Source organism: Rhineura floridana, chromosome 4 (genome assembly GCF_030035675.1).
Source record: "Rhineura floridana isolate rRhiFlo1 chromosome 4, rRhiFlo1.hap2, whole genome shotgun sequence".
Taxonomy (NCBI): domain Eukaryota; kingdom Metazoa; phylum Chordata; class Lepidosauria; order Squamata; family Rhineuridae; genus Rhineura; species Rhineura floridana.
This window is the reverse complement of record NC_084483.1, coordinates 42,297,657-42,313,152: the sequence shown is the minus strand read 5'-3', so window position 1 is coordinate 42,313,152 and position 15,496 is coordinate 42,297,657. Positions and strand designations below refer to the sequence as shown.

Genomic DNA, 15,496 nt, shown 5'->3' with positions numbered 1-15,496 from the left:
TAAGCAGGGTCAGGTCTGGTCAGTGTCTGGATGGGAGACTGCCTGGGAACCATATGTAAGCCACCTTGGGTTTCAATCATGAAAAGAAAGGCCGGGTATAAATGTGATAAATATGTGAAACTGCTTTTCCAGATAGACTTCACTATGCAAATCTGTTTCTTCTCTGATGAAAAGGTCAAGTGTGAGGCTCACTAGCATATCTTGGGTGGGAATGTCAGAAAGAAAGGGGTTTCTGGCAACTAATATTTACAGCTGTAAGATGGGAGATACAGGAGGAAACCATCCTGCACCCAGAACTGGCTTTCTTATCTTGCAGTGCCAAAATAAGGCACTTCATATAAGGATTGAATAATTCTACCTTCCCACAGCTGTCCATGTGGAAATAGCTCATTTCTGGAAAAAGAGGAGGGGTTTGCTTTGGGAAGGTGGTATGATAGAATATGCAACTGGCACTTGCTGAAAAGCTTACATGGCAATGTAGCCTTATTAGGGCTGAGAAAGAACAGGATACCTTTTCAGATAACTAGTGGCCATTTCTTTCATACAAGCCCCAGGCCCCCACTCTCTCAGATGTCATTTTGGACAGATACATTGGTTATATATAAGAATGTGAAACAGGTCTTATGCTATACTGAAAAATGTAAATGTGCATTGTGAAATTGGATGATTTTTGTACATTCTATATGCTCTGTAACATGGATGGTTGTATTTATACTGTTTTTATGGTTATGTTAATTTGCTGATTGCGTTGTTAAAAGATTGGATTACTGATTGTGTGGGTTAACTTATGGCTGGCCTGGAAGCTGCAACTACACTGCTAACTGAATATGCAACACCTCTCTTTTAAAAGAGCTGCACTGGCTGCCAATATTCTATCAGGTCAGGTTTAAGGTTCTTTTACTGGCTTTTAAAGCCCTAGACAACTTGGACCCAGGCTATTTCAGGGAAACCTTCTCTCATATCATCCTGCCTCGTCACTGAGGTCAGCTGGTGAGGCACTCCCAGTTGTGCCATCACCTGCAGAAGTCCATCTTGCAGCAACCTTTTCTGTAGTGGAGACCTCTCAAGGAGACAATCTGAGTTATGGCAGGTGTCCACATTGATGGTATTTCAGCATCTGTGGAACACTCATTTAGTCTCCTAAGCCTTAGCTAAAGAACAGACTGGAATACATTGCGAGCAGTTGGCTTTGGGTTTACTGTTTTATGATTGTTATGGATGTAGTTTAATTGTAATTTTTACATTGTGCCATATACTGCATTGTGTTGTTGTTTTTAAATGAAATTAAAATATTTAAAATAATAAAATAAGTAACAGCCAGTGTTGCACATGCACACACACACACACACACACACAGAGTCCCATTCATGCACTGGGATTTCTCCTTTCTCCCCTCCTGTAGCCTCCCCCCTGCAAATCTGTCCTGGAGGATCAGGAGAGAATGTGAAATCCACTCTGCCAACTGTCTATTCTACAGTTGGATGAACACTGCTGGATTTCACCTAGAGTTCAACAAGGCCTACTCCCTGGTAAGCATCATAGGATTGCAGCTTTACGCTATAGTTCTATACATGTCTATTCACAAGTAAGACTCAATGAGTTCAATGGGGCTTATGCCTAAGTAAGTGTGTACAAGAGTGCAGCCTATGCACTATTTATTAGTGTCTGAAGAGCTGTTTTTTAAAAAGCCTCAACAACCCCCTAAAAAAAGTTTAATGTAGGAACAGACAACTTACATATATACTGTTGTGTACAGTAATGTACAATATTAGTTTGCAACTCCAATATATAACAGTTTGAAAATAAAGGCCAGTAAATTGAAAGAACTTCTATCCAAGCAAGTATGCTTGGGATCACAATCACAGAGCAAAACATTATACTGAGATCCAAATTTACAAGTTACAGTGGTGTGACAGTTGCCAGAGGGAAACAATTGTTATGGATGGAATTAGCCACTTTTGAGAACTGGCACCTTATATGCGTCAAGATGATTTTCAACTGGTAAAAAATGGAACGGCCAATTTTTAAAATTAGTATTATTATTAAAAACAATCTATCTGATTAGCATTTTGGCACACTTTTTACACATAGTCCATTATTAACTTGGATGCAGGATCAGTAGCTCAGTCACTACCACATAAAAATACTTTTCATTTACACATAACATACACTTAAATTGGTTATATAAAATGCTTCACTACTGGCTCAGAAAAAGCTAGTTCACAGAGGGTGACATCCAATTGTGCCCATCCACTTACAAAATTGAGTTTGCCTTAATCTCCTCTCCCCAGTTGTGCCCCTCACACACTTCTGCTTGAGGGATCCTTCAGAGTGGGGCAGGGAGGAAGAAAGCAAGGGGAAGTCCTACTGTATGACTGAAAGTCCTCTTACACAACACTAGGTATCACCTATAGTGGATAACAGTGTAAGAAAAAAAATCATTTAAGGGAAAGAAACCCCTCCCATAATACTTGTGAAAGAAAAGGGCATAAATGTTCAAATTGTCCAGCATCACTTTGGTAAGATGACAGTATGGCAACTCCAACATAAAACACATCTACAGAAGAAAGCACAATTATTTATTGACACTTCTTATTTTCTCTTCTTGCTTTTCTTTTTTGTTGTATAGTCTTTAGTTCAGTCATTACATTCAACGTTTTATAAACCCAAGCAATCTGAAAACAAACAAATTATACATTGACAAGTGAAGTATCATTCCCTCAGTATACTAATAGCCAACTATTATCTAAGCGCTTGATACTTATGTAGCCAGAAAACCACCCTGCAAACAAGAGGAGAGGTGTGATGTTGCTCTGGGGAACCCCAAAGTCTGCAGTTGTACAAAGAACTTCAGAATTTAAATCTTAGGGGCTGAGGGAAATCCAAGCATCCTAACGAGGACTGAGAATGTTCAATGGGAAATGACTGTTGAAATTAGGAGAAGGGTTGGACTAAACGTGGCTAGCTGGCATACTAAACAGGAGTGCTCCAAACAGCAATATTTCATATCGGGTTCCACTTGTTCCTTCTATTTCTAAAGGTCAGGGATGACTCTGGATTCTTATGTGGCCAAAATGGCACCAGCCATAAGCACAGGAGAGGTTTGGGAGATCCCCAAGTATCCAGAATTAAGGAAAACCCTTTAGAAAAACTCCTTTAGGGTTAGGGACCCAGAAAACAGCCCTGAGAGGACTGAGCATGTTCAATGGGCATGGAATGCTAGGGGGATGGGGAGAGAGAAAATGGGGCATTCTGTAAAACAGTATGGCTGGCACCCTGAACAGGAGCACTTCACACTGCAACATTTTGTTTCTGGTCCCGTAAATCAGCACTTACCACAATAATGATAGCATTCAGCAGCAATGGTACTGAGAATACTATGGAAATAAACATTCCTCTTGAATCAAAGTACTGGTGCTTTGAGAAGAATCTGCAAAAGAACAGAAAACAGATGCTAGTAAAACCAATACCATTCTACACTTGTGATTATTTCATAGGAATGATCTACTATAATAATTAGAAAAAACATTACTCTGTCTGTACTAAAGTTGGGCATTTGACTGGTCAAAAAAGATTTGGCCAATTGACTGGTTAAATAAAATAATAGTTTTAACACAAAAAATATTTTAATCAACCACTTTGAAGCTTACATTGATTGCAAATACAAATTAGTTAACGGTTACTGTGAAACAATGAAATCTTTATTTTGCTATAAAAACGTACCTGAATTATTATAACTTAAGAACGTGCTGGAAGATTTCTATAAATGTGAAAGATTCACTGGGTATCCTGTGGTTTTTATCCCTGGCTTTACAGTGGGGTCAACTTAATTGCAAAATTTCAAAACAGAGTTTTGCCATTGACGACTGCTTGTGTCCTGCTTGGAGATGCCTGCAGTCACAGCAAATGGAGAGAAGAAGCTTTGCTATGCTACTTCTGACTGCTGAAGGGCTCAGTGGCAAACACTCATCTTTTCTGCCCTTGCCAACAAAGGACACCTTAACAGAAGGGGGAGGAGGGGGAAGGCAAGCTGCCATCTACATGGTGGCTTTCTTGGGTTCATGGAATATTTGACAGCAGTCAAAGAGGTCAATTGATTGGCACATCAACCCTAGATTTTTCTGTCTCTAAGACTTTAGAGCTTTGTATTAGATACCAAAAGGGTCAACTCCCCTCCCCACAAGTAAATAATTAACACCTGCTTCTTGCCATTCTCACCCTGCTGCCCCCCACAGCGTTGGATTCAACTTGGCCATGAGAGCTGCGATAACTCTTGAATTAATGTGCACCTGGAACTAAGTCTGCAATGCTCCTGCTGTTCAGCATTGGCATGTTCTATCAGGAGATCCAATTATGCAAACCACAGCAATGGGCATAAAACAACAACTGAAAGTGAAAAGCCTGCCTTTTTTCCAATTCTTTCCTCTAAGCCACAGACCTTAAATTTTCTTGGAGGGATGCGTAAGATGTTAGCGTTTTGTAACATCATCTTGATGACTTTTGTTCCAAATAAGAAAATGTACAGGATGCTAAACATTAGGAGCATAAGCACTTTGAAGCTGATTTCAATGGCAGTGAGCTGGGCATGTCTCATACTTTTCCATGGTAATCAATGGGACTTTTAGTCTGCAATCCTATTCATGCTTTCTTGGGAGTAAGAATCAGTGGGACTGACTTCTGCATAGACAGGCATAAGATCGTGCTGTTATGCATTTAACTCTGGGCTGATTATGCTCAAGGTATTTATGCCTTATACCATTCAGATATAATTTATATAGCAATGTGTTTTCAGACTAAAAACCTTCAAAACACTCTAACAGCATGTTACCAATGGGCAGGAGAAAAGGACAAATTTGGGTATGGTATGAAGTTAAAGGTGTTTAAAGGCAAGAAGTTCATGTAATTACCTCCAGTTTGCTGCAGCTATTTCATTGATATATTTAGCACAGAATACCAGGATCACTACAACAGAGAAGACAAATGCAACTTCAACTCTTTAGAAAGAATTTGAGTATGAAACTATACCCAGTATGCAAAACCATGACCAGAGAATCTTTCCTAAATATAATCTGGAAAGCTGTGAAGATCACGTGCTTGGCATGTGCAGGTTCAATCCCAAGTTTAAGTGATAGATCCAGAGTAAAGTGGGGTGGGGAACCTGAGGCCCTCCAAATGCTGCGGGACTGCAACTCCCATCATCCCCAACCATTGGCCATGCTAGTTGGTACTGATGGGAGTTGGAGTCCAACAACAGCTAGAGATTCCTGTCCCAAGAAAAAGGATAGTTATATAGCTGAGATTTTAAATCAAAGAAAAGTGGTTTTAGTTTGTATTAAAATATTACTTATTTTTTCAGTACAAGGACAGTTTTGCTCTCAGCACACATATTTAATTCGTATTATAGATTTGACTTAAGCTGGTAAAAATGTCAGTATCTTTTCTACGTATATAGACATAAGCCAGACTAGCAGCTTATAACCCTAAACTTTCAATTACAACACAATATTCAATAAAAAATACAGCAGTGCTAAGCAATCACTATAAACTTAAACTCCAACGAGTCTTACAGCAAAGTGGGATCATTTTCCTGATCTCAACATGCAAATGGCAGAGGGTAAGGGGGAAAAAGACCTAACACTAAAGGAAAACAGTTATTAGTCAGTTCCTCTGTGCATATCAAAATGGATGAAAGAGATAGCTCCTTAGACTATCTCCCAATTTAAAAGTTACCGACACTAATACACATTTGCAGCAATATACAACATACAGTTTAGTAAGATTATAGACAGAGGAAGAGAATGCCCACAGTTGTCATTTTAAAATAAATCTGAATGGTAACTTAATAGAACAATATCATCAAAAATACTCCATTCAATACTCACTGATTGAAAGGAAGTGCCCTATTTGCAGGCAGTAGTGCTGGAATGAAAGGTAAGTGAGAAATAGGTAGGCTAAGTGGAAAAATACAAGACCTAGGATCCATGGCTCAGTCCAGTCTGTGTCCTACGAGCAAAGGAGAAGCAAAATCTATTAGAATCCTGTCATTAATTACAGACAATGTATCAATCACCATTTCAGGAGTGGTGGTGGGTTAAACCTATATTGTCCCTCCTAAGCCCATTTATTTCAAAGGCTTGACGATCTCTTTTGTAACAAGGATGGTTCCACTGAGCCACGCTGACAGCAAAACAAGTAATCCGTCAACGTTGGAAATCCCAGGCATAAGAAATTGGATACAAGACCATAAACTACCAAGAGATTTGGAGTGCATTCCTACAACTCTTTTCTGAGTAAAACCCACAAGTGGAAGAAGTAGGAGGCACAATGAAATGCAGAGATGGACACCTCCAACCCAACAGCTGTTAACCCTTATCTGAGCATATGAACCTGAACACTACATAACAGTGCCTGCAGGAGAAAGAAAGCATCGCCCCAAGGGAAGGAGAGGCTGCTGCTGCTGTGCTGCTGCTGCTACTGTGGGACCACCATCTCCACCACCCTTCCCTGAGGGACTTCTGCCTGGCAGGACCAGGCCCCAGGTACCCAGCCAGCCAGGACTGATTCTTACCACCTGTCCCTCTTTGGAGGGATACATAAGCCGGCTGGCTGAGGTGGCCTGGGAGACCCAGGGCCTGCAGGAGAAAGAAAGCATCGCCCCAAGGGAAGAAGAGGCGGCGGCGGCGGCGGCGGCGGCGGCGGCGGCGGCGGCGGCTGCTGCTGCTGCTGCGCTGCTGCTGCTGCGCTGCTGCTGCTGCTGCTCCTGTGCTGCGCTGCTGCTGCTGCTGCGCTGCTGCTGCGCTGCTGCGCTGCTGCTGCGCTGCTGCGCTGCTGCTGCTGCTGCGCTGCTGCTGCTGCTGCTGCTGCGCTGCTGCTGCTGCTGCTGCTGCGCTGCTGCTGCTGCTGCGCTGCTGCTGCTGCGCTGCTGCTGCTGCTGCTGCGCTGCTGCTGCTGCTGCGCTGCTGCTGCTGCTGCGCTGCTGCTGCTGCTGCTGCTGCTGCGCTGCTGCTGCTGCTGCTGCTGCTGCTGCTGCGCTGCTGCTGCTGCTGCTGCTGCTGCGCTGCTGCTGCGCTGCTGCTGCTGCTGTGGGACCACCATCTCCACCACCCTTCCCTGAGGGACTTCTGCCTGGCAGGACCAGGCCCCAGGTACCCAGCCAGCCAGGACTGATTCTTACCACCTGTCCCTCTTTGGAGGGATACATAAGCCGGCTGGCTGAGGTGGCCTGGGAGACCCAGGGCCTGCAGGAGAAAGAAAGCATCGCCCCAAGGGAAGGAGAGGCTGCTGCTGCTGCGCTGCTGCTGCGCTGCTGCTGCTGCTGCGCTGCTGCGCTGCTGCTGCTGCTGCTGCTGCGCTGCTGCTGCTGCTGCGCTGCTGCTGCTGCTGCGCTGCTGCTGCTGCTGCGCTGCTGCTGCTGCTGCGCTGCTGCTGCTGCTGCTGCGCTGCTGCTGCGCTGCTGCTGCGCTGCTGCTGCTGCGCTGCTGCTGCTGCTGCGCTGCTGCTGCTGCTGCGCTGCTGCTGCTGCTGCTGCGCTGCTGCTGCTGCTGCTGCGCTGCTGCTGCTGCTGCGCTGCTGCTGCTGCTGCTGCTGCGCTGCTGCTGCTGCGCTGCTGCTGCTGCTGCTGCTGCGCTGCTGCTGCTGCTGCTGCTGCTGCGCTGCTGCTGCGCTGCTGCTGCTGCTGTGGGACCACCATCTCCACCACCCTTCCCTGAGGGACTTCTGCCTGGCAGGACCAGGCCCCAGGTACCCAGCCAGCCAGGACTGATTCTTACCACCTGTCCCTCTTTGGAGGGATACATAAGCCGGCTGGCTGAGGTGGCCTGGGAGACCCAGGGCCTGCAGGAGAAAGAAAGCATCGCCCCAAGGGAAGGAGAGGCTGCTGCTGCTGCTGCTGCTGCTGCTGCTGCTGCTGCTGCTGCTGCTGCTGCTGCTGCTGCTGCTGCTGCTGCTGCTGCTGCTGCTGTGCTGTGCTGTGCTGTGCTGTGCTGTGCTGTGCTGTGCTGTGCTGTGCTGTGCTGTGTGTGTGTGTGTGTGTGTGTGTGTGTGTGTGTGTGTGTGTGTTGATGCAATTTGAGATGAATGGGTGCCTGATTATATGAATGTATGTCTGAGTGAGTGTGTATGTTTATATGCTGTATATATGGCTGTATATATAGCTGTTTTTATACGTTTAATTGTTGTATATTTTAGTTGTATTATGTGCTTCGGAGAGAGTTTTATCCATCAGGCGGGGAGACTTGAGGGGGCCCCAATTGCCGTAGTGACGGGCAAAGGAAGGTATGGCGCTGTGAGAAGGACGTGCCAGGTAAGGGGAACGCGGTCCAGACATGTTGTGGCTGTGCCTTGTTCCGGTCCTTCCCACACCCGCAAGGTCGTTGGTAGTCCTATCAGCCAACTCTCAGATCTCCAGTTGCTGTTATTAAATGCCAGATCGGTATATAATAAAACCTCCCTCGTCCACGATTTGATTGTGGATGAGGCAGCCGATCTGGCATGTATAACCGAGACCTGGGTGGGTGAGCAGGGAGGAGTTGGTCTCTCTCAGCTCTGCCCACTGGGGTACTTGGTTCAGCATCATGGTAGATCTGAGGGTCGGGGAGGTGGGGTTGCTGTCGTCTATAAGAGTTCCATCTCACTCACCAAGCACCATGTTCATTCAGTTACTGGCCTGGAGTGTTTGCACCTTGTGTTGGGCCAGAGGGACAGGCTGGGAATCCTTTTGGTGTACCGCCCACCTTGCTGCCCAATGGCTTCCCTAACTGAGCTGGCGGAAGTGGTCTCGGATATATTGTTGAGGTCCCCCAGACTAATAGTACTGGGGGATTTCAACATTCATGCCGAGACCACTTTGTCTGGCGCGGCTCAGGACTTCATGGCTTCCATGACAGCCATGGGGCTGTCTCAATATGTTAGTGGTCCAACACATGTATCGGGGCACACTCTAGACCTTGTTTTTGCTACTGAGCATGGGGAAAGTGATCTGGATGTGGGGAGTTTTACAACACTCCCTTTGTCATGGACAGACCACTGCTTGCTGAAGTTTAGACTTTCAGTAACCTCTTCCCTCTGCAAGGGTGGGGGACTTATTAAAATGGTCCGCCCCCGGAGACTAATGGATCCTGAAGGTTTTCAAAGGGCTCTGGGGGATTTTCCGGCTGATAGGACTGGCGCTCCTGCTGAAGCCCTGGTCGCTCTGTGGAATACGGAGATGACCCGGGCTGTAAACACGATCGCTCCTGCACGCCCTCTCCTGTGTAGAGCTCATACAGCTCCATGGTATACTCCGGAGCTGAGAGCGATGAAGCAAGATAGGAGGAGGCTTGAGCGGAAATGGAGACGAACTCCCGACGGATGCAATTATGCGCTGGTTAGTGCTTCGACTAAGCTCTATGTAGGAGCAGTGAAGGCAGCTAAAACACATCATTTTGCTGCCACTATTAAATCATCTCTTTGCCGCCCAGCGGAGCTCTTTCGAGTTGTCCGGGGGCTTCTCCATTCAAACCCTCCGGACACGGTGGAATCATCGGAGGCCCGCTGTAATCAGTTTGCCGATCACTTCCAGAATAAGATCTCATGTATCCGCCGGGACCTAGACTCTCAAGTTATAGCAGTAGATCCTAGTGAGATGTCCGGAGCACAGTCTTGTCCTGTTTTGTTGGATGAGCTTCAGTTGGTTCAACTCGAGGACGTGGACAAGGTGCTTGGACAGGTACGTGCAACCACTTCGGTACTGGATCCTTGCCCCTCCTGGCTGATAAAAACTAGTAGGAATGGAACAGGTAGCTGGGCCAAGGAAGTGATAAATGCCTCTTTACGAGAGGGAGTGGTCCCGGGCTGTCTGAAAGAGGCAGTGGTGAGACCACTCCTGAAAAAGCCTTCCTTGGACCCAGACAATTTTAACAGCTACAGGCCAGTGGCGAATGTTCCATTCCTGGGCAAGGTCTTGGAACGGGTGGTTGCTGGCCAGCTCCAGGCGCTATTGGATGAAACTGATTATCTAGATCCATTTCAATCGGGTTTTAGGCCCGGTTTTGGCACTGAGACAGCCTTGGTCGCCCTGTACGATGACCTATGTCGGGAAAGAGACAGAGGGAGTGTAACTCTGTTGATTCTCCTTGATCTCTCAGCGGCTTTTGATACCATCGACCATGGTATCCTTCTGGAGAGGCTCGCGGAGTTGGGAGTTGGAGGTACTGCTTGGCAGTGGTTCCGCTCCTACTTGGCGGGTCGTCTCCAGAAGGTAGTGCTTGGGGAACATTGCTCGACACCGCGGGCTCTCCAATATGGGGTCCCGCAGGGGTCAGTTTTGTGCCCCCTGCTTTTTAATATCTACATGAAGCCGTTGGGAGAGGTCATCAGGAGTTTTGGAGTGCGTTGTCATCAGTATGCTGATGACACGCAGCTCTACTTCTCCTTTTCATCTTCTTCAGGTGAGGCTGTCGATTTGCTGAACCGTTGCCTGGCCTCGACAATGGACTGGATGAGAGTTAACAAACTGAAGCTCAATCCAGACAAGACTGAGATGCTGTTGGTGGACGGGTTCTCTGATCGGATGGTGGATATATACCCTGTCCTGGACGGGGTTACACTCCCCCTAAAGGACCGGGTTCGTAGTCTGGGAGTCTTTTTAGACTCTTCCCTCTCACTTGAGGCTCAAGTAGCCTCGGTGGTTAGGAATGCGTTTTACCAACTTCGGTTGGTAGCCCAGCTACGTCCCTATTTGAGTAAAGAGGACCTTACATCAGTGGTACATGCTCTGGTAACCTCACGTTTGGATTACTGTAATGCGCTTTACGTAGGGCTACCTTTGAAGACAGTTCGGAAGCTACAGCTAGTGCAAAACGCGGCAGCCAGACTGCTAACAAGAACTAAGTGGCCGAGCATATAACACCTGTTCTGGCCAGCTTGCACTGGTTGCCAATATGTTTCCGGGCTAGATTCAAAGTGTTGGTATTAACCTATAAAGCCTTATACGGTGCGGGACCACGATACCTTGCGGAACGCCTCTTCCGATATGAACCGGCCCGTGCACTACGTTCTGCTATGAAGGCCCTCCTCCGGGTTCCAACTCACAGGGAGGCCCGGAGGGTGATGACAAGATCTAGGGCCTTCTCAGTGGTGGCCCCCGAACTATGGAACAGTCTCCCTGAGGAAGTACGCCTGGCGCCGACTCTGCTCTCCTTTCGGCGCCAGGTCAAAACCTTCCTATTCTCTGAAGCATTTTAAATTACACTGATTTAATTTTAAAAATGTTTATTGTGTTGGATTGTTGCTTGTATTTTAGTATTGTTTTGTTATTTATTGTATTTTTATGCTGTTTTATGTTCACCGCCCAGAGAGCTATTGCTAGTCGGGCGGTATATAAATTTAATAAATAAAATAAATAAATAAAATAAACACGCCAAACATCTGAACATCAGGAAAAAAGGGGGGATGAGGGCAGAGGGAGGTCGGGGAGCTGGGAGGGATGGGTGGGGAAGAAATAAGGAACTGCACTGTTTTTACTGTAATAAGGACAAAACTCTAATAAAGTATACATGGGGGGAAGGAAATTGTGATTGTTTTAACTGGCCTGTAAATTGGAAGGGGATGGGAATCAAATTAATTTGTAAGAAATATTACTTTGGAACCACAGCTCAAAATGGCTGCAATGGCGCGAACTGTGTTGCGTTCCAAGTCCAAACCAAAGTGGGACAAACATGGTCTAGGTTTACATTTTTCTGAAGCTTAATCAAAAACTATCATGACCAGAATACTTCCAGTTGTATCAGGGGGCTTAAAGCCTGGACATGAAAAGCACAAACACATAGAGACACAGAGATGCGTGCTTCTTGTCAAGGTTCCTCCTATCTTCATTGTGGCTTCCAGACGCATTAAGATGTTCTCTATGTGAAACATGATGCTGGTACGATACAGCAGGGCTCTCTTTACATTCTAATAGGCAGTCAATTAACAATATTTGACTGATCAACTGACTGGTGGGCCAAAAGTTCATTCAAGACGGACTAATTTAACATGCACACCAGGCATGCAGGATCTGCCTTATACTGAGTCAGACTATTGATCCAATTAGCACAGTACTGTCTACACTGACTGGCAGGAGCTCTCCACGGTTTCTGGCAGGGGTCTCTTCCAGCCCTGCCCAGCAATGTTGGCGACTATACCTTGGAACCTGGGCATGCAAACAGATACTCTAGCTATGGGCCTTCCCCCTACGATGCTATTTTCACATACCTTTCCCAGCCTATCTTCAACACTTCCTATTTCCGCCCCACCCTCCAGGAATTCATTCCACCATCCAGTGCTTACCTATGTGACTGATGTAACCCATATTATGAGGACAAAAGGCATAAAAAGTTTGATGGATGTACCATAGAAAATGCACATTTCAACAATACATGGCAACTTCAGCATGCTTAAGCTGAGTAGCAATTCTACAGGGAGTAGGGTAGACTCATTAAAATGGAAAGCTGAGTGGACTGTTCAAATAAGGGCAAAAAGCAAGGTGACAGATTAGAACCATGGCACTATATGAATGTTCAAACATCAGAGCACTCACCATGCAACAGCCAGGGTGGAGATATGATTGCTACTATCTTTAATTTCAGTTGTATTATGGGCCCTTAAAGGTAACCCAATTCAAAATATCTAAAGGTAATAAAAATTAATAAAAACAATACCTTCAGAATCTGTTATAAATAAATCCGTGATCCTTTATCAAACACACTGAGCTGAAGCCTGGTTTTGTATGTACAAGAATTACCTGGGGCACAGCTTTGTTTTTGAGGTGAAGCAATATGAAACAGGTTATGCATTTCTTATTAAGCAAATTTTGAATAGATTGTCATCAATATCAATACTTGGAGCAGGGTTCAACTAAAATGTTGCCCTAGTGCAATGATTAGTGCTAGCACAACAGGATTCCCTCTGTATCCTCCCCCAGTGCTGTTCCCAATCTTCTCTGGAGGGTTGGGGGAACCTCCAGAACAGATTTAGGAGAAATCCTTGCATTGATGGAATGATCTGCTTAACACTACATTGAATATAACCCTTCATTTCCATCATGTCAGAGAAATACTGTTGTTTTTGTTATATGCATTCAAGTCGATTCCAACTTATGGCGACCCTATGAATCTTTTTTTGGTTGTATTCATAGGGTTTTCATGGTGGGAAATATTCAGAGGAGGTTTACCATTGTCTCCCTCTGAGGCTAGTCCTCCCCAGCTGGCTAGGGCCTGCTCAGCTTGCCACTGCTGCACAAGCCAGCCCCTTCCTTGTCCACAATTGCCAGCTGGGGGGCAACTGGGCTCCTCGGGACTATGCAGCTTGACCACGGCTGCACAGGTAGCAGGGCACATAACCCCTGAACCACTCACTGTGGGGGTGATCTTTAGCTGGCCCTTGATACCCAGGAGACACGAGTGGGGATTTAAACTCACCTACTCTTGCCTCCCAGCCAGGCTCTCCTCCCCACTCTGCTATACCAGCTGTACTGTCCAGTAACTACCAGCTCTTGCTTTTTGAATGTTCAATATGCATACAGCACAATCTTTTCAATGGCAATCTATAAGTAAGGCTGTAATCCTAACCCCACTTACCTGGGAGTAAACCCCATTGCATTCACTACGACTTACTTCCAAATAAACATATTTACAATGGCACTGCAAGTCATATTTTACTGAATGGGGCTCATAACCAGGTGTTTATTAGACTGCAGCCTTAGGGAGAAATCAAACAGTGTTCACCCATCACTGAAAGGTCACTATTGATTTCTCCTCTTGAAGCCCTCCAAAACTGCTCCACAGAGTTGGGAAACCATCTGGAGCAAATTGAAGGAGGGAGCCAGCAGCTGCTGGGGCAGGGGGAAAGACAGGATGGGTGACATCTGCTTATATGCAGTTGGATATCATCCTTTGTTTTCAAGTACATGTTCTGACAAAGACTGCAATCCTAAACACGCTTACCAGGAAGTAAAAACACAGTTAGTTTTGTAGGATTTACTTCTGAATAGGTATAAGTGGGATTACCTTGTTAGTGTCCTTAAGAAGTTTGTGTGGAAAGCAAACTAAAGCCAAACTGAAATCCTTAATTTCACTATTGTCCCCCTAAGTATATACACCCTCTATAGATCAAAAGGCATGCCATTTTTATGACCAGATATTTCAGATTATGTTACTAGATAGTATACAGGCTCTATTTAGATGCAAAGAGTAATTAGGAAATTATGAATTAAACGGTTGGAAAATTTGATTTAAATCAATTTTTTGGGGTGATTTTAAAATATCTTACTTTAAAATTAAGCCAGCATAGAACCAATCTGTGTAACCAGGAGAGGTCAGTTCTATCTGGACACTATACAGCTGACATCTCATACTCTTGGCGAGTATATTATCCCAGCTATACCCCCCCATTATAGTTTTTCACAAATAAGCCAAAGAAACAATCACCAGTGGATTTTTACTCACAATCCATCCTCCAGAAAAAAGCATATATTTTGAAAAGATGAAGATAAAAATATATAATTTCTCCCTAAAATGATATGATATATGTATGTCTTTAACAGCTGCACAAGGGGTACGTTGAACCGATCAAGCTTTTCTAACTGCCACATACCCCAAATGGGGAAATCTTCACCTGTAATGAATATGTAGCTGAGATCACATATACCTGTTGAGGCAGAAGAGCCTTGCCAGGAGGAGAGAGAAAAAGTTTGGCAATCCTCCCCACTCTAGAGGCAACACGGAAACAGTCAGTTCTTAACAACCCAATTCTATGCATGTCTGCTCAGAAATATGTCCTGTTAAGTTAAAATTGGGTGAGCATCGGACTGCAACTTAAAAGAACAAAGTAGCCACAGCAGAGAGAAATGCACGGAAGATCACAAAGACTAATAACGCCAGCAGGTTGGGAAGAGAGAAAAACATTTCTCTTTATTTTCGTGGTAGATGAACCTTCCCCTCCTTTTTTTTTGATGACCCCCTTTTTGCCACTCTCTGAAAGCTGAGGACTACTGCGCTTCTCTTGCTGGAAAGAAGAACGCATCTTTCCATTGCAAGCAGTCCGTTCCAGCTGAAGACAAATGTCAAAAGAGATGTCAGAACACCCCTGCCCCGTTTCTCCATCTCTGAGGAATAGCTAAACTAATGCAGGACACCCTTCTCTTTTCCCCTAGTTTCACAGCACCACCAATACGCGGACAAGAAAGAAAGGACACCTCTGCAGGGTTGCTTGAATTACTGTCAGAATCCTAGTGACTCCGATGGGCACGAGCCCTGGAGGCTCCATGGTCAGAAGAGGCGAGAGGAAGCATCGAACGACAAGGGGGGAAGTCACGCTTCAAACTTCCGGTTTCAGTTTGAACGCTGCTATATGCGGGTAAGGTGCATAATAAAGAAAGATGGAGACACTCTATCTCTCCATGGTAGTACTTCTATTGCATGTTCAAATAGAAACCGGAAATATTTATATCAACTTCGTTATACAGTGACCTCCTCGGGGA

General features: G+C 45.4%; 1 protein-coding gene across 1 annotated transcript; it reads right to left on the bottom strand.

Moving 5' to 3' along the window:
- Positions 1-1,677: 1,677 nt before the first annotated feature.
- On the bottom strand, positions 1,678-15,228 carry TMEM18 (transmembrane protein 18). Its single transcript, XM_061626230.1, has 5 exons — positions 15,212-15,228; positions 5,883-6,003; positions 4,908-4,962; positions 3,337-3,430; positions 1,678-2,675 (listed from the first exon to the last, which is right to left on the bottom strand). Coding segments are annotated over exons 2-5 (246 nt in total). The 5' UTR covers positions 5,884-6,003; positions 15,212-15,228; the 3' UTR covers positions 1,678-2,579.
- Between the last annotated feature and the right edge of the window lie 268 nt (positions 15,229-15,496).